This window comes from Carettochelys insculpta, chromosome 6, assembly GCF_033958435.1.
Source record: "Carettochelys insculpta isolate YL-2023 chromosome 6, ASM3395843v1, whole genome shotgun sequence".
Lineage (NCBI taxonomy): Eukaryota > Metazoa > Chordata > Testudines > Carettochelyidae > Carettochelys > Carettochelys insculpta.
In genome coordinates, this window is record NC_134142.1 from 20,751,936 (window position 1) to 20,777,282 (window position 25,347).

The 25,347-nt window shown below is 39.9% G+C and overlaps 1 protein-coding gene and 1 long non-coding RNA gene across 3 annotated transcripts in view; one reads left to right on the plus strand and one right to left on the minus strand.

Moving 5' to 3' along the window:
* Positions 1-25,347, plus strand: part of LOC142014215 (uncharacterized) — a 102,540-nt gene that overhangs the window by 51,710 nt on the left and 25,483 nt on the right. For both annotated transcript variants that reach the window (XR_012645890.1, XR_012645891.1), the window contains 2 exons: positions 1,675-1,776; positions 2,093-2,222. This is a non-coding gene — a long non-coding RNA (uncharacterized LOC142014215). The remainder of the gene's footprint in view (positions 1-1,674; positions 1,777-2,092; positions 2,223-25,347) is intronic.
* ASPG (asparaginase) overlaps positions 1-25,347 on the minus strand; it is a 91,801-nt gene that overhangs the window by 37,388 nt on the left and 29,066 nt on the right. Inside the window, exons 4-8 of the mRNA XM_074996406.1 lie at positions 21,841-21,966; positions 20,470-20,553; positions 17,826-17,952; positions 8,466-8,578; positions 3,996-4,181 (exon numbers count right to left, since the gene is read on the minus strand). Coding sequence (XP_074852507.1) covers positions 3,996-4,181; positions 8,466-8,578; positions 17,826-17,952; positions 20,470-20,553; positions 21,841-21,966 — 636 coding nt within the window. The remainder of the gene's footprint in view (positions 1-3,995; positions 4,182-8,465; positions 8,579-17,825; positions 17,953-20,469; positions 20,554-21,840; positions 21,967-25,347) is intronic.

A 25,347-nucleotide genomic window follows, 5' to 3' on the forward strand; every position in this document is an offset into this window, starting at 1 on the left:
CTAGACTGGCTCTTATTATAGAAGTACAGTTACTATTTTTTAAAAGCAGTGGTGTTTTTAAAATTACCAAAATATACTGTTTTCCTACAAACATTGACCATTTTATTATGGTCAGTCATTCGTTTGACAAGCTAAATCTAGAGTATTATCCTGGTTGAACTCCAGAATTCCATTATGCTATCAAAAGTAGGGGGTGTTTTCAGACTATACAAACCTGTGTATGACTTAAGATATGAGACTAGATTGCATAGTTTTGGTAAAAACAAGAGTACTTGCTACAGAGAAGTTGCTTCACTTATGCAATTCAGGAATTAACTGATGATTGAATCAATGCAAAAGCAGATCAAACTGACCTACCTTCAGTATGTACATTTATAGAGCATGTGAACCAATGAGTGAAGACAAAGGAGGCTTCCTTAAGATCTTCACATACTATTTAAAAATTCTAATAAGCATGTGTACACAATAGCTCAGGTTTCTTTAGGACAGACTATTAACTGTGCTAAACCATATATTTCAGTGAGGACAACTGTCACACAGAAACCTCTTTAAAGTGATTTATTGTGAGATTCCTAGAGAAGGAATGAAACCATGCCAAGTTTTAAAAAGTGAAGATTAAGTCAGAATATATTTTCTATAGCTCTCTAACCTCCAATGAAAATCTCAAATGACATCTTAAACCATAGAATTTACACTTACACTTACTTACAAACACACACATTAAAAAACCCTCTTCTGTGCTAGAAAGTTACACAGTGTTTTTCATTTAATTAAAATTCAGTTAATTAAAAAAGTTTGAGATGAACCATAATTTTTAATCACTAAATTACAGGACTAGCCAAAAAATGTCCAAATGACAGGATAAAGGTGCACACAGCAAACAGTAACATGTTATTACCAGCTACACAAAATGTTTTTTTTTTCAATTTTTTAAAATGCAAAAAAATAAGCTTTTTTAAAGAAACTACTATTACAGCAAAATTCCTGAATTCAGCCAACATGTTTCCTCCACAGAACAGTTACTTTTGAAAAAGAAAAGGCATTGAAACACAAGCAGGGAGTAAATTCTGTAGAATTTGGCCAGACCACACCTTGTATCTGTCAAAGTTGGCAATATTCTCCTGTACAGATACCAATATAAAACAGAGTTTGGCCTTCAGTGGATGTTGGTGAAACCACATAATTACATGCACCATATTCAAAAGCCGGGACCCAGGAATTAACAAGTGACTAAATCACCCTACAAAGCTTTCATAAGAAGGAATGCTAATGACTTGAGTAAAATTAAGAAAACAGCACTTTGGAAAACACACAAGACATCATCTTCAGCACTTCTCTACTTGTGGAGAAATTTTCAGCCAAAATATACAGAAAAAAAATGTCCGTCCCCATACATTTTAGCTGAATCGGAATGTCATATAGTAAATTGGATTTTGTTCTAATGAAGTTTTGCAGTTTGAGGTGTCTTGGTATTATTTAGTGAACAAACTTTACATTGTTTAAATTTTACAGTCAGTTGTTTATTAATTGGTTTCTTCATTCTCCATATATTTCTGCATTGACCAAAACGTATGGGAGCTCTATGATGGTCAAAGTAATCCCTGTAAATCCCTCGCTGATGTTAGCCAAAAACTTTACAGCCTTCATAGCAAAAGGTCTGACCTTATGTTTCAGAAGCCCTCAAGTTCAAAGCTTGTGAAGACTGCTCTTTGACATTTGAGAAAGCTCGGCACCTCTGGCATGGCTTGTACATTTTGACAAAGTACGCCTTATCAGGTAATATATGAAAACTCAAAATTTACTAACCATTATTGTCCTGGTTAAACATTTGTGGCAAAATCACATGTAAAATTAGAACCTTCTACTGTATGATATTACAGAGACATGTTCCAAGTTTGAAAAAGCAGCCACAAAGCAGTTCCTTAGAGACAAAAGGCAAACTGACACCTTAGCCAGATGTCATTGAAATCAAATGAACGATCACCTGGTTAAGTGGCCATTCTTTGGTAGGAAAAATTATGTGAACTATATGTTTACATCTTGGTAAATAAACAGCTGGAGGTTCCCATCCCCACGGTCTTTCTGTCTCCAGAACTGCAGCTGGAGATGAAGAGGAAAAGTGTATGAATGGAGACTAGACACCCCAAGTTACTCCTTCCTTCTCTCATTCTACTCATATGACCCACTATACCTGAGGAACAAAGAAACAGCTTTGGACAAAGGTAGGTCTGAAAGAAGGTCAGCCAGTAAGACTGCTGATGCATGTGGTGAGAGAGACTTGTGCTTTAAATTGACTTAGCTTTTTAAGTTAGTCATTAGCTGCCTTTTATTTTTTTCTTGTAATCACTTCTAACTTTTATGCCTCATTATTTGTAATTATGTACAATCTATCATCCTGAGTTAATAAACTTTTTTTTTAAATCTAAACCTGGGTGCTTGTAGTAAAGTGTCTGGGACATTCAATTTGAGATAAAATGATTTATGTGCATTTTATATTCTATTAATAAGATGACTGGCTTTATATGAGCTTGTGTTGTCCAGGAGAGGGCTGGGCAATCCAAGACACACATTTCTAGGGGTAGTCTGGGACTGGACACATGTTGCTCTACAATGTAATTCCAGAGTGGCAGACTGTAGCTTGGAGTGATTTACGTACTGGAGGCTGTGTTAGAGAAGCCCAGGAGTAGTTGCTGTCACAGCAAAGCAGTGTAAATGACTGGCATAAAACCTGTGTTTTGAGAATTGAGGTGACACGGCTGTTCAACAATCCATATCGTACTCTGGGTAATATCACAATTCTTTTCCACTTTTTCCTTTGTCATATACTAGGTTATAAGAAAGTTATTGGAACAAAAATAAATAAAGCTGCACCAAAATATTTCACATATAAGAAATATTAATAACAGTACAAGGAAGTGATATTTGCAAACACCAGGAGTACCATAAGAAAGTTAGACATCGAATGGTCAATGTGGATCTGAAAGCAGGTGTAGGCTTAATTATAGGAGGTAAGTTACACAAGATGAACTAACTTTCTTCTCACAATTTAGAATTCTCACGTGGATTATGAACACTGGTGGGGTCAAGTCCTTGAGGCTCATTAGCACTACTAATGTTTTCATTTACCAAAAAGATTAAGAATAGCAAATAAGTTTAAGAAACTCTATAAAATATGCAGAATACCCTGAATACCAAGAGTATCCATGTCTGCATATAAATTTGCTTTAAATCAGCCTAAATCTGCTTTCAGATCTTCAGAAGTCACAGACTACTGGTCTCCATTCATCCATCCTCCACACTAGGGCAGTTCTGATCACAGCCGAAGGTGAGGTTAGGTGGGTGTGGTGCAGTGCAGTGCAGTGCAGCACAGGGCGCTGTGGGTGGCACAGAGGGCCAGACCTGCCCTTCCACCCACAGCTCTGCCCCTTCTAGGAGCACAGAGCCAGCCCCCAGGCTACGTTGCCTAGGGGCACAGCAAGTCTGTCGTTGCCACTGCTGAACTCACTGACAAATGCAGAAAGCCTACTGGGAGGGCTTTTGTGGGTCAAGTCAGTGATGATATTCAGAATATTTAACATATTTGCCACCTTCCCGAAGGCCCTTATTTTGTAACCATTAAAGTACCCACATAGTTGAAAAAGGCATTACTCTATTTGTCTGCCCTGTGTACCAGCTCACTGGAGCTCTTTTGGGAGTGAGAATAACAGTATTTTGTGGAGGGATGCTGGGATGTCACATACAGCAAGACCAAACTATCAGTATGTTGGCATCAGGTCTGGCTAATGACAGTAGTAAATCTAGAATAAAGGGTTTTTTTAAAAATCTTGTTTGCAGACCAACTTGTGCCATTTGAAAGCTAATACAGTTGTTCTATCAATAACATTTTTCTGTAGCTAAATATTTACTTTCTAGCATATTAAACATGTAGCCATTCAAATCAGTGAAACATTTCTTTTACATAACATTGCAATAAAAAACTTCTGTATTTTTCTCACCTGTCCAGTTGCATAGATTGCAGCAACACTCCCACGTAAACACTGGGTACAATTCAGAATTACCACGTTTCGTTTTGTTGCTTTCCGCAATTCTTCTAGCAAATCTTCTCGATTATTTGGTGCATTACCCGTTCCGTAAGTTTCAAGAACAATGCCCTCCATTGGAGACTGAAGAAATGCCCTGACCTATTTAAAAAATTGTGTTCAAGTATTACAACTCCGTGGCTACATCTACACCGTAGTGATCTTTTGAAAGAAGTTCATCTGGAAGATCTCTTCCAAAAAAACCCTTTTTTGAAAGTGTGTGTCCACACACAAAAAAGCGAAGTGAAAGATCAATCCATTCTTTTGATAGAGAATGTGCCAAGGAGTGAAAACTCGGGTGCTATGCAGACTGCTCTCTTGAAAAAAGGGCCACAGAGCATCTACACATGCTTCTGCTCAAAAGAAGCTTTTGAAAGAAGGCACTCTTCCTGATCTGGGACGGAAGAAGACTTCTGGAAGAAGAGCCACATTCTTTCAATTTCGGATCCAAAGAACGCATTGTGTGTGTAGAACTTTCACATGTTCTTTTCAAAAAGGGTCAGATTTTCCAAAAGAATGTGCTAGTATAGACACAGTCCTTGTCTTTAATGCTCTATAATTTGTAACCCATTTCTCACCATACATATTTTTCAAAAGATATTACAAAAGCACTGGATGGAGATAGATCTCTCTCACAAAATTGGAAGGGATCTTCAGAGGTCACTGAGTCCAGTCCCCTGCACTCACAGCAGGACCCATCACTATCCCTGACAGATTTTTATTTTTAATCTTACCTGCCCCAGAACATTAAAAGGCTCCCTTGAAGGACTGAACACTCAACCCTGCATTTACATGGCCAATATGCTAACCACTGAGCTATCCTTCCCCCGCAATGTGGATGACACTCACAAGCTTAAAAAAAAAGAGTAATTATACTTCTTCCTACCACAATTGACAGTATTAATACTGAGTATCCCCACCGAAGTACCAGACAGTAGCATAAATATATTAACAATGTTTAGAGATTTATATGTATATATAAGTAATCCACTACCACAGAAATTGGATGGGATGGTTCGAGACATATTGGCATATGCTTAAAAACATAGAGACAACAGTGGCAACTTTGGGGAACAATGTGTTTAAATTTACAAAAGAATAGACCAAGATGGACTTTTGGGGAAAAAAAAGGTACACATTTTACCAGACATTAGAAAACAAATAAAAACGTGGGACCCCTGAAATGTTATGGGACACCAGTGTAGAATAAAGCTGGAATTAGACAGGGCCTACTACGTGGAGGATATTAAAAAACCAACAGGCTCAATTTAAAGGCCAGCTGTCCCAAAACAGGAGTAAGTATTGTAGTGGGGCAGAGGGGCCATCCCACTACCCAGAAGGGGAGGATCCCTTCTGGTGGCCATTTTGTATGGAGCCTGGCCCCCCCAGTCACCTGACCAGAAGTCAGGAGGTAGGACCAGGCCTAGCAAAGCGCAGGCTGAGGACTCAGTCTGGGCTGAGCCTCCAGTGGAGGCAGAGGATGGCTCTGGGCTCCCTGCCGGTCCTGACACCCTGTGGACTCCAGTGGAACGTGCCTGCCACAGAAGACCTGCCGGACCCAGAGGACCGACTAGCGTGCCCACCTCAGCCTGCACCCTGAGGCAGCAGAACTGAGAGGCTGTGCAGGCCTCGATTGGGCCAGCTGGACCTGAAACTCATGACTATGTCTACACTATTCCAAAACTTTGAAATGGCCAAGCAAATGGCCATTCGAAGTTTACTAGTGAAGCGCTGAAATACATATTCAGCGCCTCATTAGAATGCCGGTGGCTGCAGCACTTTGAAATTGCTGCGGCTCATCCAGATGGCCAGGAACTTCAAAACCCCCTTATTCCTATCTGCTAGGGCCGGGGGCGGGGCCACCTAAGGACTGTGGTTTTGCTGCCCTGCCTTGCACGAGGGCGTGGGCTCCTTTTGACTGTTTGACACCCTGCCCTGAGCTAGGGCAGGAGGCCTTTCTAAGACTGTGGGCCTGCTGTTGCCTGGACCTGGGGCTAGGCCATAACAAGAGCTAATTTCCCCCAGCCCCTGCCTGAACTAAGGCAGGGGGCTTTTGAACTGTTGCCTCTCACCCACCTGAGGCAAGGTGGGAACCCCCACCCCCAAACAAGTGACTTGGGAGTTGTTGGACATTCGTGGCAGTAGGGCAGGACATCAGCCCACTGCCCCAGAAGGGGAGGAGCCCTTCTGGGATCCTGAACTGGCTACAGTATAGAAAATTATAACACTTAATCTGATTAGTTTCTCAGTCCCATGAGAAAATACACAAGTGAATTCTGAACTAATTGCAGGGGGAAAAAGAACTCTCTTCGGACCCCTACTTAGACATGAATTGCAAAACTGAAACCTCCTGGGCACAAGGGCATGTTTTACAGTTCTGAGGTTGTCAACTAATATATAAGGGTGGGGCCTGTACAAACTGCACATCTAGAAAAAACTATTTTCATGCTACATCTGCACATGGCTTTCCAAAGAAAATAAACTGACAAAAAGTGAGGCTGTGATTACTAATAATCACATAGTACTTTCAGATAAGTTCCCCCAGTAACAGGTGCTGAAAGAAGTATTTAGTTAAAATGTTCTTATGTCTCAAGCAGGGAATCAGAATCTTGCAAATAGTCCACTCACCATTTGTAAATAGTCATTTCTAAAAAAATAAGGCTGGGATTTTTAAAAAGGCTACAGAATTTGGAAAACAATTTCCTTCATTTCCTCTGACATTCCCAGATGGATATATTTTTAAAATTATGGCAATTTTCTACAGGAAGGACTGATTACAATGACCTTAGGGAGAAAGGGTAGTGAGGTATTTTAAAATACATTACGCTGGCTATTTATAGTGTTGTAACCGTGTTGGTGTCAGGACAATAGAGAGACATATGGTAAGTGAAAGCAATATCTTTTATGGGACCAACTGGAGAAAGAGACAAACTTGGACCACTGGGTAAAGAGACAAGCTTTCAAGTTCTTTGTGAGCTTGTCTCTTTCACCAACAGAAGAGTGACCCAATAAAAAGTGTTACCCTCACTCACCTTACATAAGTCATACAGTTGCATGATGATAGAATGTTATTTGATAAAAGAATAGGTATTACTTGTAAATACACAAATATTCATTAGCTGACCAAAAATTTCACCAAATTCTTACTCAATAAAATCTACTATGTTTAGTAAATATGTCTTTCAAACATAATAAAGCAAAATCATAATGAAGCCTGCAAGAATTTAGTTAAATTCAAGGAACAGTTCATTTCATTGAAAGGTCAAGGGGAGAGAATAGGAGTTTTCTGTGGGCCCACTGGTAAAAGCGCAGCTAATGTACTTCACCAATATAGTCATCTAGTAAAATTATTTTAGCAAACTTAGATGTTTTTTGCTGATCATATAAATGACTTGCAACACCCTAGAGTAACCCATGAGACTAACTATACAGGTGAATTATATTACAAATCTTCTACCTAAATGCATTTATCTGTTCAGATTCATCTAAAAAGACACATAATTAATCTTTCCTCATGTGGAAGCTATTCTATACCCCTCATCATTTTGTTGCCATTTTCTGTACCTTTTCCAATTTCAACATATATATTGTGATGATATAACCACATCTGCATACACTATTCAAGATGTGGGCTTACCATGAATTTATATAGCGGCAAGATGATATCTTCTGCCTTCATATCTACACTCTTCCTAATGATTCCAAACACTCTTAGCTTTTTGAGTGCTACGGCACATTGTGAAGTTGGATTCACTGAACTACCCGCTATGACTTCAGGATCTCTTTCTTGAGTGGTAACAGCTAATTTAGACAGCTCATTTCATCTGCCATTTTGATGACCATTCATCCCATTTTGTGCGAGTCCTTTGCAACTCTTCACAGGCTGCTTTGGATTTAACAATCCTGCAGATTTTGCCACTCAACTGTTTATGCCTTTTTCCCAGGTTTATAATTATTTTGAACAGTACTGGTTCTAGTACACAGCCCTGGGAACCACTCTACATACCCCTCTCCATGCTAAAAATTGCTTATTCCTACCCTTTGTTTCCTATCTTTTAAGCAGTTACTGATCTGTGAGAGGACCTTACCTTTTGCTGCGCGATAGCTAACTTTGCTTAAGCATCTTTGGTGAGGGACCTTGTCAAGGACTTTCTGAAAATCTAAGTGTACTATACCCACTGGATTACCCTTGTCCACATGCTTGTTGAGTCCCTCAAGGAATCCTCATAGACTGATGGGGCAAGAGCTCCCTCTACAAAAAAGGAACTAATCAATTTTTTACATCTATAATAATGGCCACTGCATGATTGCAGGTCTGTAAGGCCAAGCAGCCATGCATTTGCATAATCACACTACCATTTTAAGAATTAAAAACAGGACACTTACAGCATCAGCAGTAATTCCTGGGAAGATTCGTAGCAGCCCAACATTCCTGTTCATAGTAGTGTGGACCTTAAACTTCTTTGTGGTGTTGGCCCTCCACACTGTCTCCCAGTTAACTGTGAAAGAGAAATTGAAGACCATAAAGAAAGAGAAGTCTCGCTGCTCAATTAATTAAACTTCACATTGTATAAAGTGTAATTGTAGTACTTCATGCTTCCTTTCATTAGTATGACCTTCACATACACAAAAAACTTAAAAGGTAAAATGAAGGGATAAAAGTGGTAACTATAACAGCAGATCTCACTCACTATATTTTTTTTTGTGATCCTATACGTATTTCAAAAGCATGTAATGGACCAATTAGAGCAGGCCTCTCTGTGCTATATTTTAAGTCTTAAAAATTCCCAATAAACTAGGTCACCAGGAAAAAAAATATTATTCAACCAAAAAGTTTCCACACTATTACTCTCCAAGAAGAAATTACCTTTAATACAGCAGCTCAGTTATAACATATTAATTTCAGAACATAAAACATTAAATATAAATTGTTTAGTTCTTACTAATGAACAACATGACCTGCTGTTTAAAAAGTTAACAGTACATTGTAATATAATCCTCTGAAAATGTAAAGTTGATTCAAAGATTGTGCAAAGTGCTTGACTGGTAACCACTTACACCTATGCCATCATTAATATTCACTAGCACATACTACTCTCATTCTACATTCACCTTCTGAGAATACATGGAAAGTTGAGGGCAACCAAATGGTATGAAGAAGGAATATTTACTTTTCACACATTCTAATCAGGAATTTATTACTTTGTAATTGGAATCATATCAGTAAGTACTCTTAGATAAAATACATCTCAAATAAGACAGATGTGACACAAATTCTGAATGTCATATTAAAGACAGATGTTGTTACTCTTGCCATTAATTCTCTCTAAACCTCATAATGTAGTTTTTAGTGATTAAATAAAATAGCAAGGATTCAATGAACAGTGATTACACATTTAAATCCAGATGCCAGCTGTTTAATGTTCTGTGTTCTATTATTAAAACTCAAATCATGCATTATAGATTTCAAATTGTTTACTGCTCCAATGCAAGAGAGAAATGTCAATAACTGACAACTTTTATAAGGGGTTTTGGCGTTACTCCTGAGGACATGCCATGCCAAAAATTAAAATTTCTGCACAAAAAAATAAGAATTCTGTGCAGAATATTTTAAAATTCTGCAAATTTTATTTACCAATTAAATATGGAGTCTCCAGCATAGCACTGGGGAGTGCCGGCCACAGGTTGCACAGAGGTAGAAACACTATGCAGCTCCCTGCTGACAGACCTCAAGGACTGAGCCTGCCTCAGAAACACCCCAGAGCCCCGCTCTCCCATATCAAGTGAGTCTAGATGGTTTTATGTGGTGCAAGCTCAATGTGGAAGATGATCTGTATGCACGGTGGCTGGGGGCGGTGGCAGGGAGTAGATTACTGGATGCAATGGTAATGGGACTCTGCAGGGAGGTTCAGGTGTGGGTTGGGACTCCGTGGGCCAGGATCTGAGCGTAGGGGGAATACAGCTCAGCAGGGGAATCTGGGTGTGGAAGAGTCCAGATGCTGGGACAGTGGGTGAGGATCAAGGTGGCTCATGGGCTGATACAAGTGTAGGAGAAGTGAGGCTCAGTGTGGTGTGAAGCTCAGTGGAAGGTTCTGGGTATAAGGGAGATCTACATGCACCGGGGCTGGGTGAATGGGTGAGAAGCCCTGCATACAGCGATCCCTCCCCCTGCAGCTGAGGAGAGATGGAGTGGGCATATGCAGTTTGCTGCAGCTTGTGAAGTAGTCTGGAGGTGGATCTGACCCAGTGATGGATGCAGTACATGGGAAGGGGAATTCCTGTACTCCCTAAATCAGCCTGGACTAGCCGCTGAGCCTAGAGCAGGGTAGGAGCCACCAGCCAGGTCCTCCCCAGTCCTGCCCCCTGCCACACAGTGATTTACCTCTCTGCCAGCTGCCCTGAGCACTCAAAACATACTGATAGTGAGGGTCATCTGATTGCTCTTGTGGATTTCCTCTGCTTTTCCATCAGAGTCATTTTTCTGTGTGGAAGCAAAGAAATCTACAAGGGAAATGAATTTTGTGCATGTGTAGTCCCATAGAATTCCCCCAGGAGTACTGGCATACAAAATTTCTTGCAAGTTGCAGGAGATCACATAACCGGACCAAAAGCCTTCCCTGTTTCCTCAATGCCCCCACAGTGCCTAAAGGAAACTATACAATTCAACATGAGCATTGTTATTCTTGCAGGAAAATACACAATAGCCTGACACTGGAAATGCAACATGACACCAACGTAGGCAGAATGGGTACAAGCAGTTTAACAAGTGATAACAGATAAAGTGATGTTCTAAAAAAAAGACAAAAAGAGTAGCATAGTTATCTTTACAAATGACATTTTCCATGAAGCAATTAATAACACTTGTACATTCTGCTCCAGTTTCCAACCTAGGGCTAGGTCCACAGTAGGAGGTAAAATTGATTTTAGATATGCAAATCCAGCTAGAAGAATTGCATAGCTGGAATTGGTGTATGTAAAATCGAGTTTTTGCCAGCGTCCACACAGTGGGAGATCAATACGAAAAACTCTCCCATCGACTTCCCTTACTCCTCGTGACTGCCAGGAGTACTGGGGTCGACGGTGGCACCAGACAATTTGATTTAGTGTATCCCCACTAGATGCATTAAATCAACCCCGCAAGATTAACCGCCAGTGGTCTGATCTTCCTTTAAATGTTGACATAGCCTAATTAATCCAACTGAGCTAGGTTAGTTCTCAAACCAATAAAATGTACAAATCCTTTCAAGTCCAACTAAGGCTTGTTTTGAGCATTTTCAAATCTGGCAGAGTCATGCAGAGGTGGACAAATTCATTCATTAATTCTTTTGCAACATTTGCGTCACCATATCCAACTTCCAAAGAATGGAGAAATTTTCCATGTCATAGCTTATGCATATGCAGTTTACATCATTCTCTTGGATGAACACGCTATCCCACAATTTCTGCAGCAACATCAGATTGCATGGGTCATTTAATGAAAACAACCTTACAAACTGCTGATATGAAGTAAGGAAGCTTATGAATAGGCAGATGGACTATGAGAAGTTCCACTTTCTGTGTTCAGAACAGTGCGTTATGCTATACTATATGATGAAGTGGCTAAGTAGTAAAATTATTCATTGAGCTTTTGGCACTTTGCAGCAGATAACAAGCAACTTGTTCTGACTTGGATGGGCTATGCTTGTAAAAAGCTTTTACCTTATGTAGCATAGATACTCCTCTGCATTATGTAAATTTGGTTATGAAGCTGATTATTTTTGGAACAGAGATAAGCACATTACTCATACTCCTCAGAAACAGGCAAGCCCCTAAAGAGGACGTACACTATTTTTAGTTAGGTAATTATATTTGAATGTACTAAATGTCCAACATGGTCAGAGTCAGGAAGGCAGATAGGCCAAAGCAAATGAGATTTACAGACAGAAATTTAAAACCTTACATGTTTTCAAAATTGGGTCCCCAAAATTAGACACCTATAAACGTGATCTGATTTTCAAATGTGCCAAACATTCACAATTCCCTTTGACTTCAGGCCCAGCTGAAATAATCAGGCCACTTTTTGAGAGGTCTAACTTTCAGCAGACAAGTTTTAAACTTTTGACCTTTATACATAAGTATATCCTAAACCATTTTGAGGAAGCAGTTGGGGGTGACATAATCAGGTGGTATCCAGAATTATGGCTAGCTTCTGTTCCACAGTTAAGCCTCAGAATGAGCCAGTCTGTAACACAGTTACTATACAAGTCAGCTGAAATGTGAAGAGGCTGATTTAGTATAGTCCGCTGATGTCATAAGATTTTAAATTTTGTCTTTTATATCACACAAGGTGTAATATCGGAGATATCTGTGATAGGATGTCAGAATGTCTGCATTGAGGGTGTTCACTTGAAAGGTTAGGAACTACTGAAAAGAAAGAACTAAGAATGTGTAAGTTTCCAGGGTCATAGGTTCTGGAAGGTAGGTGAAAGCCTCTTTTCCCTTTACAGGTATCAGACGGTGATGGTCTTGTTCCTTTCTGTCTAATCTAATAAAGATGAAACCATATATCAGGGCAGAGGGGAAGAAAAAACTAATGCAATACATTCTAGAAAGCAGCAAATGTTTGTTAAGCAACACATACACAAATGCAACAATACAGGTTTAAACTCATTCATTATAGGAGTATGATAGCTCTGAAAGTGACACCTCCCTAAGGAGTGGAGACTGAACTCAAAGTTATGAAATCAAACAAGAAATACAACTTTTAATGATCACAAAGCTCCAGTCAAGCAGCAGCACTTTCTTCTCACCCTTCTCTGCACAGCGACAGACAAGTCGTTGCATTATATAAGCTACACCCATGTTCATTAGAATTCAGGGTGACAGCCAATGGGCAGAGAGCATAAACCAGCGTATGGATGTCTCTTTAAAAGTGGAAAACACGATGAAAAAATACAGCTGCCTTTTTCTGCCAATAATTTGTTATAAGAGAACTGATACATGCCTTTTGAAATGAATCTATCCCAACTGAATATTCATCACAACCAACATGCCTGCATTTGTAAGAAGAATGCTTCAATGTATAGAGTTGGCATTTACATTGATAACATGAATAAATAAATAAATGACCTGGGCTTTTCAACATGTACAACCAGAACTTCCTAGAACTGCTAAGCAAAGCTCAGTAACCTGGCCAAGGAAAACTACCCTCTCTTCTACATTAATGATGGTATTACAGTAAATAGTGTGCATCCTCACAACATTCTCTGTTGTATATATTTGCAAAGTCCAGGCAATTTTTATGTACTTGATTTTTTTCTGCATAAATCTTTCAATGTTTCTTTTAAAAAAAACAAACAAAGCCACCACGATGATAACCTCAGCACTCAAAATCCCTGCGCTAACAAACCACGTGCTAGGGAGAATAAAGAAGTAGACCTTAGTTTGCTACTTTCAGGCAATGAAGAGTAGCTGAAGTGAGAAGTAAATTATGAAATGCACCATCACTGGGTCCTTATGTAACCCACACATCTCGGGCGGGAGGGGAGGTTCACTGTCCCATTTAGTAGTATTTAGACCACTTACAGAGAGAAAGAATGAGTCTCCTCTACAGCCTTAGTTGAGAGGCTGCTGCCTTTTAGCTTAAACTGTATAGGCTCCTGCACTAAGCTCCAGAGGCTCCAGATTCGAGTCTGCGTGTGGGTGGTTACACTTATACATTGTAATTACTAACTGAGCATGGGCTTCATTTTGATATTCCCCTTTCAAATCTGTAATGCACAACTGGATTTAAGGTCTAGTCTTGATCACTGAATATATTACTTATATTATTTTTAAATGTATTCTAATGTCTTTTTGCCCAATGGTGCATCAGGAGATTAAAGTTACATATCTGAAGATTGTTCACACACTCTGAAATCTTCTCCCTTCTGCCACTTCCTCCGACAAGAATCAAGAAGTACAAGATTCAAAATGTTGGGGAAGTTGGTACAGCCTGAGAGTCCAGAGATGGACAATGGGACTGAAAAAGGTGCTGACAAAACCACAAGTATCAGAGAGGTAGCTGTGTTAGTCTGTATCTTTGAGAACAACCAGAAGTCCTGTGGTACCTTATAGACTAACAGATATTTTGGAGCATAAGCTTTCGTAGGCAAAGACCCACTTCATCAGAGGCATGGGGGGGTTGTTTAGAGGAGCATTTAAAGAGTGGGGTCCCAGTAAAAGGGAGGGCCAGAGCTGACAAGGTCTATTCAGTCAGGGTTAAAATGGCCCATTGTCAGTAGAATACATCAAGAGAGGAGAAAAAACAAGTCAGATCAGTCAGGGGGGATGTGGCCCATTGTCACATTCTAATGTGGAAGTGTGAACTTCCAGAGCAGAGAAACTGCTTTTGTAAGGGGCCAGCCACTCCCAGTCTCTGTTTAATCCTTGATTGATGGAGTCAAATTTGCAAATGAATTGCACCTCAGACTCCTCTCTCCATTTTATTTTTGAAATTTTTTGTTGTAGGACTGCTACTTTTATATTGGTCACTGAGTGTCCAGGAAGATTGAAATAGTCTCCTACAGGTTTGTGTATGTTTCCGTTCCTGATGTCTGATTCATGTCCATTTATTCTTTTACACAGAGACTGTCCAGTTTGGCCAATGTAAATTGCAGTGGGGCATTGCTGGCACATGATGGCATATATTATATTGGTAGATATGCATGTAAAGAAGCCCCTGATGGTATGGTTGATGTTACGTCCTGTGATGATATCGCTGGTGTAGACACGTGAGCAGAGTTGGCAGCGAGGTTTGTTGCAGGGATTGGTTCCAGGTTTAGAGTCACTGTGTTGTGGTCTATAGTTGTACGGAAAACAAAAGAACACCACTGGCCATCACATACAGCCCCCAGCTAAAGCCTCTCCAATGCATCATCAGTGATCTGCAACCCATCCTGACAATGATCCTTCACTCTCACAGATCTTGGGAGGCAGGCCTGTCCTCACCTACAGACAGCCTGCCAACCTTTAACAAATTCTCAGCAGCAACTGTATATCACAACACAGGAACTCTAAACCTGGAACCAATCCTTGCAACAAACCTCGCTGCCAACTCTGCTCACACATCTACACCAGTGATATCATCACAGGACGTAACATCAACCATATCTTGGCCTTGTCTGAAAAAAGTGAAGGAAGACTTTGCAGACAAGCAACTAAAAAGGTTAAAAAACCTGGGTTAGTTTGTTTCTTTTTAAAAGCGCCATGTAGCTCCTTTTCTCCATAAGAACATCTCATGAGATTTCTAAGAGTGCACTCAGGGAAAATTATTGTTTCAAACAATTTATTTTAGACAGAGTAAAGCTGCAATAGTTACACATAGTGTGTATTCTGTGAACTATGTTTTTCCAAAATTAAACAATAATTCAGTACTGGCACTTCCACTTTGTACAAGTGATGCTACACTAATGGTGCAATCAATTGAAACAAATAGTAACAATGGCGCGATTCATGCCATCAGTTTTTAAGGAAAATTCCCTTCCAATTTCAATGGGGAGTCCTGCTTAAAATGTAATGGGACATTACAGACAGGAAAAGTAACAGCTAGCTTTATCATTTTTTCTACTACAAAAAAATAAACTCATATAGCAGATCATTTGAATCCAAGAGAGAATACAGTTTGATTCCATTACTGATCATTCAGAAAACTGAGTATTTATAAAGTCACTTGTCCTAGTTTATAGAAATTCAGAGAAATTCAAGACAACTCATCCTAGTGTGCAAAAACAGTACAAAAGAATGTGTTCTGGTTAACCCAATACAGGTCGAACCTCTCTAATCTGGAACTCTCTCATCCCGCACACCTGTAATCTGGCATGATTTCAGTTAGCTGGATGACCACTTACAATGGGTGTGGCCAGGTTTCCTGCAGTCCCATAAAGTTTGTTTACAGCCACCCATCCTGGCTCTCTCAGTGTTTGGTGCTGTTGTTTAGCTGTAATTTACACCAAATGTCTAGAAAATATTAACCTCCTGTAGTCCAGCAAATTCTCTCACCTAGCACCAGTCAGGTCCAGAGAGTGCCAGATAAGAGAGAAGTTCAACCTGTACATTAACCAGCTGCATTTTTTCCTTAACCGCAGAAGTCACTTACCTGCCAGAGTTAATTTTAACTAAAGAGTGATAGCAACAGTGAAAAAGAGATTCCCTTTATCTGCAAGACACGCTGAAAGCAGTTATTGTGGGGAATCCTGCAAAAAGCACTTCAGTTCTGAGAGGTACAAACCAACTATTCCAATTTTAAAATGTGGCCAAATGGACAGTTGATTATTTTACATTTTTAAAAATAAATTATAGTTAGGACTTTTCAACAGTGCTCATAATCACAGTTTCTGTATAACTATTAATGGCATTATCCTTAATGTTTACACAGTCAATTATTTCACATTTTTAAAAAAACTGAGGGACAGAGAAGTTAAGTGACCTCTCTAGGCTATAGAGGAAACCTGTGGCATAGCCAGGAATAAAACCCAAGTCTTCCAAAGCCCAGTCTAACATCTTAGCCACAGTACCAGTCTTTTGAACAACACTAATAGGACGATTTTCTCAAATTAGGTGGACAGCTACTCAAGCCTAGCCTGAAATGTAACTTGGGTATGAGGGAATGAAGTGAAAGGTTAGGGTCTCCATTCCCTGTACCCCTTAGTATATCTTAGTCAAAGTTTATAGGAACCCCTTGCAACTTTAAATAAGTTTCTTGAACAAAAAGGAACTCCATTCATCACATATGCACAATCATTTGTGACGGTAACTTTGCATATTGGGTAGTGAAATCTTTGCGTATTTTTTTAATCATTAAAAATCAGAAACATATCATGAAAATTTTAGGGCTACCAGCAGTAACAGTGTCCCTCTGGTTTAAAAGGATCTTAGTTAGTGGGGCTGACAGCCACCACGAGCCCCAGGACAGGGAGGGAGGGGCCCAGCTCAACATCCTGGAAGGGGTGTGGCCAAGGGTGGAAGGGGCAGAGCTCAGGGTGGGCTGCCCTTAGCGCTGCCCAGGCTATGGTGTTGCTCCCGCCTCCCCATAGTCACGTGGAGCAGCACCGCCACAGCACTGCAAAGGGGCCTGCAGCACTGGCCACTACCACTACTACTTTGCCTGTGGTGGTGGCCAGAGTGCCAGGCCCCTTTGAAACACTGGGCTCCTATGCCACTCCCCCTCCTTACCTCTTCCTGTCGGTGGGTCTGATATTAGTTTCTTAAGCACCCAGTAAAATGCCTTACAAATGATTTTCAACCAAAGTAAAGATGTGAATGATCTGGCTGAAAAACTGCACAGATGCTGCCCTACCTGTTGTGCCTTATTTCAGGATCCAGTGTAATCCTTAAAAAGATTCACCCAATTTTTTTTCTTCACCTTATTTTATCCCCAGGTCAAGCATTTTTGTGGCAGAGAGGCATATTCCAAAAATGTTTCCCTCTCAAGAATCTGGCTATTTGGTAACAAACAATCAGCTGTGCTTTTGCAGAATAGAAAATTATACAAAATCGTCCTGCAATTTAATCGCTAATTCTTACATCTTATACAATTATCATTTTAACAGCTTCTAGATCATAGGGAGCAATGTTAAGACACACATGCTTTTAAAATACATCCATACTTCAGCAAAAGTGTGTATCAGTTGTATAAGTAGTGTTCAAATTCAGAAACAGCTCTTGAGGAAGGTAGCGCGCTTTTGCAAGCCTCGTAAATTATAGGACTTAGGAGATGAAATTGCTTACTTGTAATATCAACCTCAGCATTTGCAAGTGGAGACAGGTTAGGTGAGGAAAAGGCGTTAAAACTCCCAGCATCCACCTTAGTCACCCTATTTCCCCTGTATAGCTTATGATAAAAATACAGGCACACCTGCAAAAAAAATAAAGAAACATGTCTGAGAAGCCACTAATTAAACAGATACTGATATAAACAGATACTGCTGGTCTCCTCTTTTAAAATATTTTCTAAATCTTTAAAGTAATGAGATTTACTTAGAGATTGGAAGATTTACAATTCAGATACTTTTTTTTAAAGCCACTTTGTAGATTTTTCTTTCACTCTTAAAAAAGTTAAAAGATAACCAGGTATATAATTCCCTCACAAAAACAGGCAAAGTGTTGGGGAGATAGTGAAGATTGTTTCCATGGGGCTTTTTGGTTAACTTTAAGTGAGGGTAGGTGAAAGAAAATGACAGGACTTTTAAAGATCTGTCATAAACCTCAAATTCAGACTCCACTGGCTTTTTGGTGGCCTACAGAAAATGATCATGATTTTCCAAAGGGACTAGTGATTTTGTATCCATTAATTTCTGATTGCCCAAACTGAGATGCCTAAAAAGCATCAGGAAACTCAATGTTTAGAGAAAAGTCAGGCCCTTTCACAGGTGTCTCAAGCTGAATGCCATAAAATATAAGGTATTCACTTTGGAAAACCCTGATCAGGAAGCTGCTGGTCTTAACTCAAACCAAACCGACAGTGTCAGAATAGAAACTGAATGAATGAGGGTGAAAACTGAACCACTACCTCAGCTTCAAGGGTGGTGCAATCTCAAGCATATTAGTGAGTCCCAGTGTTCAAGCTTTCACAGCTGCTGAATGTGCTGCCTTTTAACATAACATGCACTATATTTTCCACAAATAACAAGCAGTCCTGTAGCACATTAGAGACTAACAAATGTACTAGGTCATGAACTTACCCAAGAATGGTCATGACCTAATAAATGTGTTAATCTCTAAGGTGCTACAAGACTGCTTGCTGTTTTTTGAAGCTACAGACTAAGGTTATGTCTACACAACAGCCTGACTCCAAAATAAGCTACTCTGGAAGAGCTATTCTGAAATAGCTTGTTTCAAAATAATGCTGCTACACACAAAAATGCATTTTGAAACAGCACTTAACTATTGTGAAAATAGAGTCTACACTCATAGGCCGTTTCTACACAGGCCACTTTCTTTGAAAGTGGCATGGTAATACATGGCCTGAAATATTCCCAACGCCTCATTAGCATATGGTCATGTCATTTGGAGTACGGAAGACCCTTCTTCCGGACTCCACAACGCAGTATAGAAGTGCGGCCCAGGGGGGTCTTCTGGAAGGAAGTCCTTCTTCTGGAGGCCCCTTCTTCCCAAAAATTCTTGAGGAATTTGCATCCGCGCCTCATTAGCATATTTTGGGCCATGTATTACCATGCCACTTTTGAAGAAAGTGGCCTGTGTAGAAACGGCCATAGAGCCTGCTTTGAAATAGAGCCATTGAACGTACTAAGGCTTATACCCTGTCTGAACAGCATCTATTTTGAAACAGCTAAATTGGTAAACCTCATTCTGTGAGAAATAACACATATTTCAAAATAGGCGCTATGCCTCATAGAGGCCGTTTCTACACAGGCCACTTTCGAAAAATGCTAATACACAGAGTGAAAGATGCTAATGAGGCATGGATGCAAATTCCTCATGCCTCATTAGCATAATGTAACATGATTTGGAGTCTGGAAGACCGTTCTTCCGGATTCCAAAATGCTGTGTAGAAGTGCGGGCCCGGAGGGGGTGGGGGTGTGTGCGCTTCTGGAAGGAAGTTCTTCTTCTGGAGGCCCCTTCTTCCCAAAAATTTTTGGGAAGAAGGGGCCTCTGGAAGAAGCACGTCCTTCCAGAAGCCCCCCCGGGGGCTGCACTTCTACACAGCATTTTGGAATCTGGAAGAACGGTCTTCCGGACTCCAAATCACATGACATTATGCTAATGAGGCATGGGGAATTTGCCTCCGTGCCTCATTAGCATCTTTCGCTCCGTGTATTAGCATGCCACTTCCAAAGGAAGTGGCCTACGTAGAAACGGCCAGAATGAGGTTTACTAATTTCAAAATAAGTCTCTAATTCAAATAAGAATTTATTTCAAAATAGTGGTTGTGCCATGTAGACACTAGGATAGTTATTTTGAAATAACAGGTGTTATTTTGATATAACCTTGATGTGCAGACCTACACAGCTACCCCCTGAGACTACAGTCTCCACATCAACAAAAATTCTCTGTATTTCACCAGTACTACAATTCTCCTCAATCTGAGTTATTCCCACCACCACTACCACCTCTCCACTCCTTGTTTTGAAACACAAGCACAGCATACAAATGAGAATGTTTGTTTGATTTCAAGTCTACTACAGCCAGTATGTCAGAGACCTCACAAGCCTATATAATGTATTAGGAACAGAATGGTATGTTAAGTTTGACAACAGTGTGTGTACTGTGCCAGATGTGGGTCTGTTGACCTTAACAAGGTCCCTCTAAAGATCAGTATGCATTCCTTGCTGGTTAACAAATATATTTTAAAAGTGTAAACATTTGGTTTATTAGGTTCAGGAAAGCAAATTCTCATGCTAGGAAAACAGACCTCAGGAATTACAAACTGCCCAGCAATCAGGAGCGCCCCTAATAGGTTGGATCGACCATCATTCCGCAATTCATATATGGGCACCTAAAAAGAGGAGACTGAAATTACATTCTGTCTCTTATATATAAACAGCAAAAGAGAACCCAGTTCATGCAATACAAATCCAGTATAAATACATGAATAATTTATATAACAATCAAGGCAATCACCCATTATATCATCTATGGTGAATAAGATTTACGTCTTTATACAAATTATTTTAGACAGAAGCAGATGGTGGAATTCCTCCCTTTGAATGTAAAACAGATTTTTTTTCATAAAATTAATCATTGGCTTTTTCTTATTTTTACTCTCATTGTAACAGCTATATTTAAAGAAAAAGCCCATTTAAGAAATTATTCTGGACTGATTAAGGCTTGGTCTATAGCAGGAAAATAAGTCGATTTCAGATACTCAATTCTAGCTATGGCAATTGCATAGCTCAAATCAACATATTGGAAATTGACTTATTTGACTGTCTTCACTAAGGATGGTCAATGGGAGTGTTTCTCCCATCAACTTCCCTTACGCCTCGTGACAAAGAGTACAGGAGTTGACTGCCGATCCCAGAGAGATCAATTTCACTCATCTTTACCAGACACATGAAATTGAACTCCAGAAGATTGACCCTGACCTTGCCACCTACAAAGCTGAGCACAAGCCATCCCATTCCTATCCCATGTTAGACACGTTATGGATAATGAAGTACATGCATCCTGTCCTGGCATTCGTAAAAGAGTTCAAACTGGGGACAAATAACATTGAATAAATTAAGTTCATTGTCTCCTCCGCACACACAACAAAGAGACGGGGTGCAGCTACACTCCTCCTCACACACACACAAAGGGGACAGCTACACTCAGATACAAAAATAACCAACACACAACAACCCAGGACAAGATAATATGCTCCCAGACTTAAACAAACCACTAACAGTCTGGGTTTAGGAAAATGTTTCCTATATAAAGACGCTATTACACAATAAAGAAGTTATTACACAATAGCCTACTGCAGGATTCATTGCACCCTCCTCAGAAGCATGCAGTAGTGGCCACTGTTGGCAATGGGACTAAAATCACCATTGGTCTGATTTAATATCGCAATTCTTATGTTTCTAGAATCACTAGCAATAAAAAACTTGTAAGGCAAATTCTCAGCTGACATGAATTGCCATTGCCCTATTGAAATCAATGACAAACTGACAACTCATACCAGCTGAGAATCTGCCCCCGCATGTCAAAATCATAGAGTGTTAATCAATATACTTCGCAATTTACATACAGCACAGTAAAACAAAAATACATTTTATCTCGGCCTAAAATTAAGATTTACCTGGGATCCTGTTAGAACAATGGTTTTGCCCAGGTTCTCACACATGAAGGATAAAGCTGAAGCTGTGTAGGCCATTGTGTCTGTGCCATGAAGGATCACAAAACCGTCATATTGTTCATAGTATTCCTGGAAATGGAAAGACATTTTTTCATAGGAAGCAGAATTAGAACAATGCTGGGCTATTATTGACACAAGTTAGACATATAATGCTTTATCCCTGCTATTCCAGGATGATAATTTTAATGGATATATGTTAAAAGTACTGTATTTTATATATAACACGTTTCCTCCAAGTTCTCATTTTAATATAATTAAGAGTTAATAAGGCAATCAACATAAAATCTAGTTATTCTAACTAATTATGGATGAGTCAAAGACGGATTCCTCTATATATACATATTAATGTAGCATTTTAAACCATAAGACCGCTAATTAAGAAAAGTTTAACACTGGCTTTAAAGAGGAATGTTAACATATGCAAATCTGTTGCACAGTCTGATTTCTTGTACCTGCTTTTACTCTAGAGAACACACCATTTACAAGAACAGATTAGGCAAACTGGTACTATTGTACTACATTGAAAACAGTCCATTTAATCCAGTTGGGAGAAAGGCAAACTTCCAGTGTAAGAGTGCCCTCTTCTATTCAGAAGTTTACACTGAAATAACTATTGTCACTTAATTTGGTCATGCTACTGTGACTCTGCATTCTCTAACACAGTCAGCTGAACAAGAATGAACTTGTCACTACAGGGTTGTACCTCTAACAAGGATACCCTGGTCCAGCAACATCCATGGTCCGACAGGCTCACAGATGTTCTTAGACCAGGGAACCCCAGTCCGGAACCCTCAGTGGGGGCCATGGTTGGGGTCAGAGGCTTCAGTGGCGGTAGCTTGGGCCATGGCTGGGGGTGGCTGTGCCTGGAGCCTTCAGTGCGCGTCTGCAAACAGGGGTGAAGCCCTTGATGGTGGTGGCAGAGCCACAGCCCCTGGGCAGGGAGCCAGAACCAGGGGGCTGCAGCAGGCAGCATCAAGGCCTAAGGCAGAGGGGCTGGAATCGGGAGAGAAGCAGGCTGGGGGCCAGTGTCAGGGACCTCTGCTGGTCTGGCAAATCCCCTCATTTGGGAGTAGTCCGGTCCTGTGGGTGCTGTACATGGGAAGTCCAGCCTGTACTGTAGGTCCATGAGTAAGTAACAAACTGAAAGAGCCCCCATAAGAATTATGGTTATTATTGCTATTGTTAATGTGAATGACTCCAAATATGTACACATTTTCAAAGTAAGTAACGTGAAGGCGTCTCATAATATTCTGAACCGTAATACTACAAAGGCATGCAGTCCAGGTCAGTCCCCATTGGAATGAAGGCATCTGGTAGATTTTGGAAGGGGGAATAGGAAGGCCAAAATCACTCACTATTTAATGAGCTGTTCCTAGAAGGTATTTCCTAGTCTGCTATCTTTATTTTTAACTATTATTTTGACTTTCATTTCCAGTTGAGCATGTGCCAACAACAGCATGGAAGTCAGCACAAGTATGTATATTTATTCTCATGAAATGGAATATTTCTTTTAATGATGTTACTTGTCAGAATAAGCAAACATTAACTTAAGTTTTGACCTATTATTTCATTTGACGGTATCACTTCCTCTACCACCTTCCAATTTGCACCTCTACTCTCCTGCAGATACTCAAATGGACACTAGTGCCACCTACTGACAATCTGATGGGGCCATTCCCAGTTCTGCAAGCTAAACATGCAGGCAATGAAAGGATTCAAAAAATCTCTTTGGCAGCAAATAACCATGTTATGATGCCAATAAGCATCATGCTAAAATCGGCACTTAAGTTTTGAGGTGATACTGTGGGGCTTGTAAAGATGTCATGATAAGATTGTCCAAGATAATCAAACTTAAACTGTGGCATGTTTCCCTTCTCACTCAGCAAATATGGTCCCTCTGGTTTTTCAGAGTCTTATTTGCTTAAATTACAAAATAAATTTTTATTATTTAATATTCTCATTAGCACGGCAATACTAATACAGCTATGGAAGAGTGAGTTGGATTTGTTACTGGCCTGTGGCTCATCAACATTAGACATTTCAGCGGCAGAATCTTTATTGAGAATGATGCATGAGCCAGAAAGAACATAGCTTGACTTAAATTCTGTGTTTGAAGGGCTGGCAATTAGGAAAAAAAACATCTTTAACTTGTAACTTTGAACAGATGCGATCCGAAGATTACTGATTCACAAATGTGAAACTCCACAACTCTATTTTTACAGAATTATTTTTCAGCATGGAATCAGACTATAAGGATCCAATTTTATTTTACTTTACTGCTAAGTGTCACTAACATGTGGGTAGAAGTTTCATTTAGCTTCATATTAAGGACCAGATTCACATACAAACTGATCTAGTTCCATCGATTTTAATGGAGCCATGCAGATCTACATGTGTTAAGGAAGTACCACACAGACTTAGCACAAAACCACCACTCCTAGCCATTGCCATCTAGATGGCTTTCAAATATGACAGAGAAGCTAAGAGTAGCCTACGGATTAAAGCATGTATCATGAGTTCTGTCTTATGTCCCAGGATAACAGAAAACAATCAAATGCATATTTCTTAGACAAAGCATGTCTCTTTCACAAGTCATCCTCAGCATGCCACGTTTATTCTCTATAAATGCTCAAGATAAATGATGTGTCTACACCTTGTGGTAGAATGCACTGACACAGGAATATTGAAATGAGAGCTACAGATTAACAGAGAGGGAAGACAAAGCAAGCAGTCCTGTAGCACCTTAAAGACTAACAACTGTATTGATTAGGGTAATGAACTTTCATGGGAAAGACCCACTTCATCAGATTCTGGAGCAGAGTTACTTGCCAGAATACATAAGCAGGAAATTTCACCTGAAAAAGGAGATTTTGTTGTGAGCTGAAGCTAAAATAAAGCCAAGATGCATTTTTGTTTTTTTTTTAAACAGAGTTGTGTTGTGCTCTCTTTTGTACTGGAACTGCCATTGGGAGAGGATAACATGCAGAAGTGAAGATCAGAGTGCAAATACCTTTTCCAAACAGTCACTCACTTGGAGAAAAGTGGCTCTTCGATATAAAATCTGCTTGCTGTAGCTCTGCATGTTCGTTTGTTTGTTTGTTTTGCAGCGCAACAGATATGACTGAGCCAGGGACATTCAAAACTAAACTAAACTAAAAGGAGGAGAGGCATATTTCTTGAACTAAAAAGGCAAGGTGCTCGAGTTGAGAGCTACAACAGACAGGTACAACAGACTCCTACCTTCCTTTGCTCAGGCATAGATGGAGATCTATAACATACATAACATTCATCAGTGGGGTTACAAGAGCAACTGCCTTCAGAAACAATCTAATATTTAAAAGATTAATACATTTTTAAAAAGTCAAACACAAGCTGCTGAGTTCATTCAGATGCAAGGTGAAGGCTCTATATATTCATCTTGGCTGAATCCACACTCATCAGTGTCTGAAA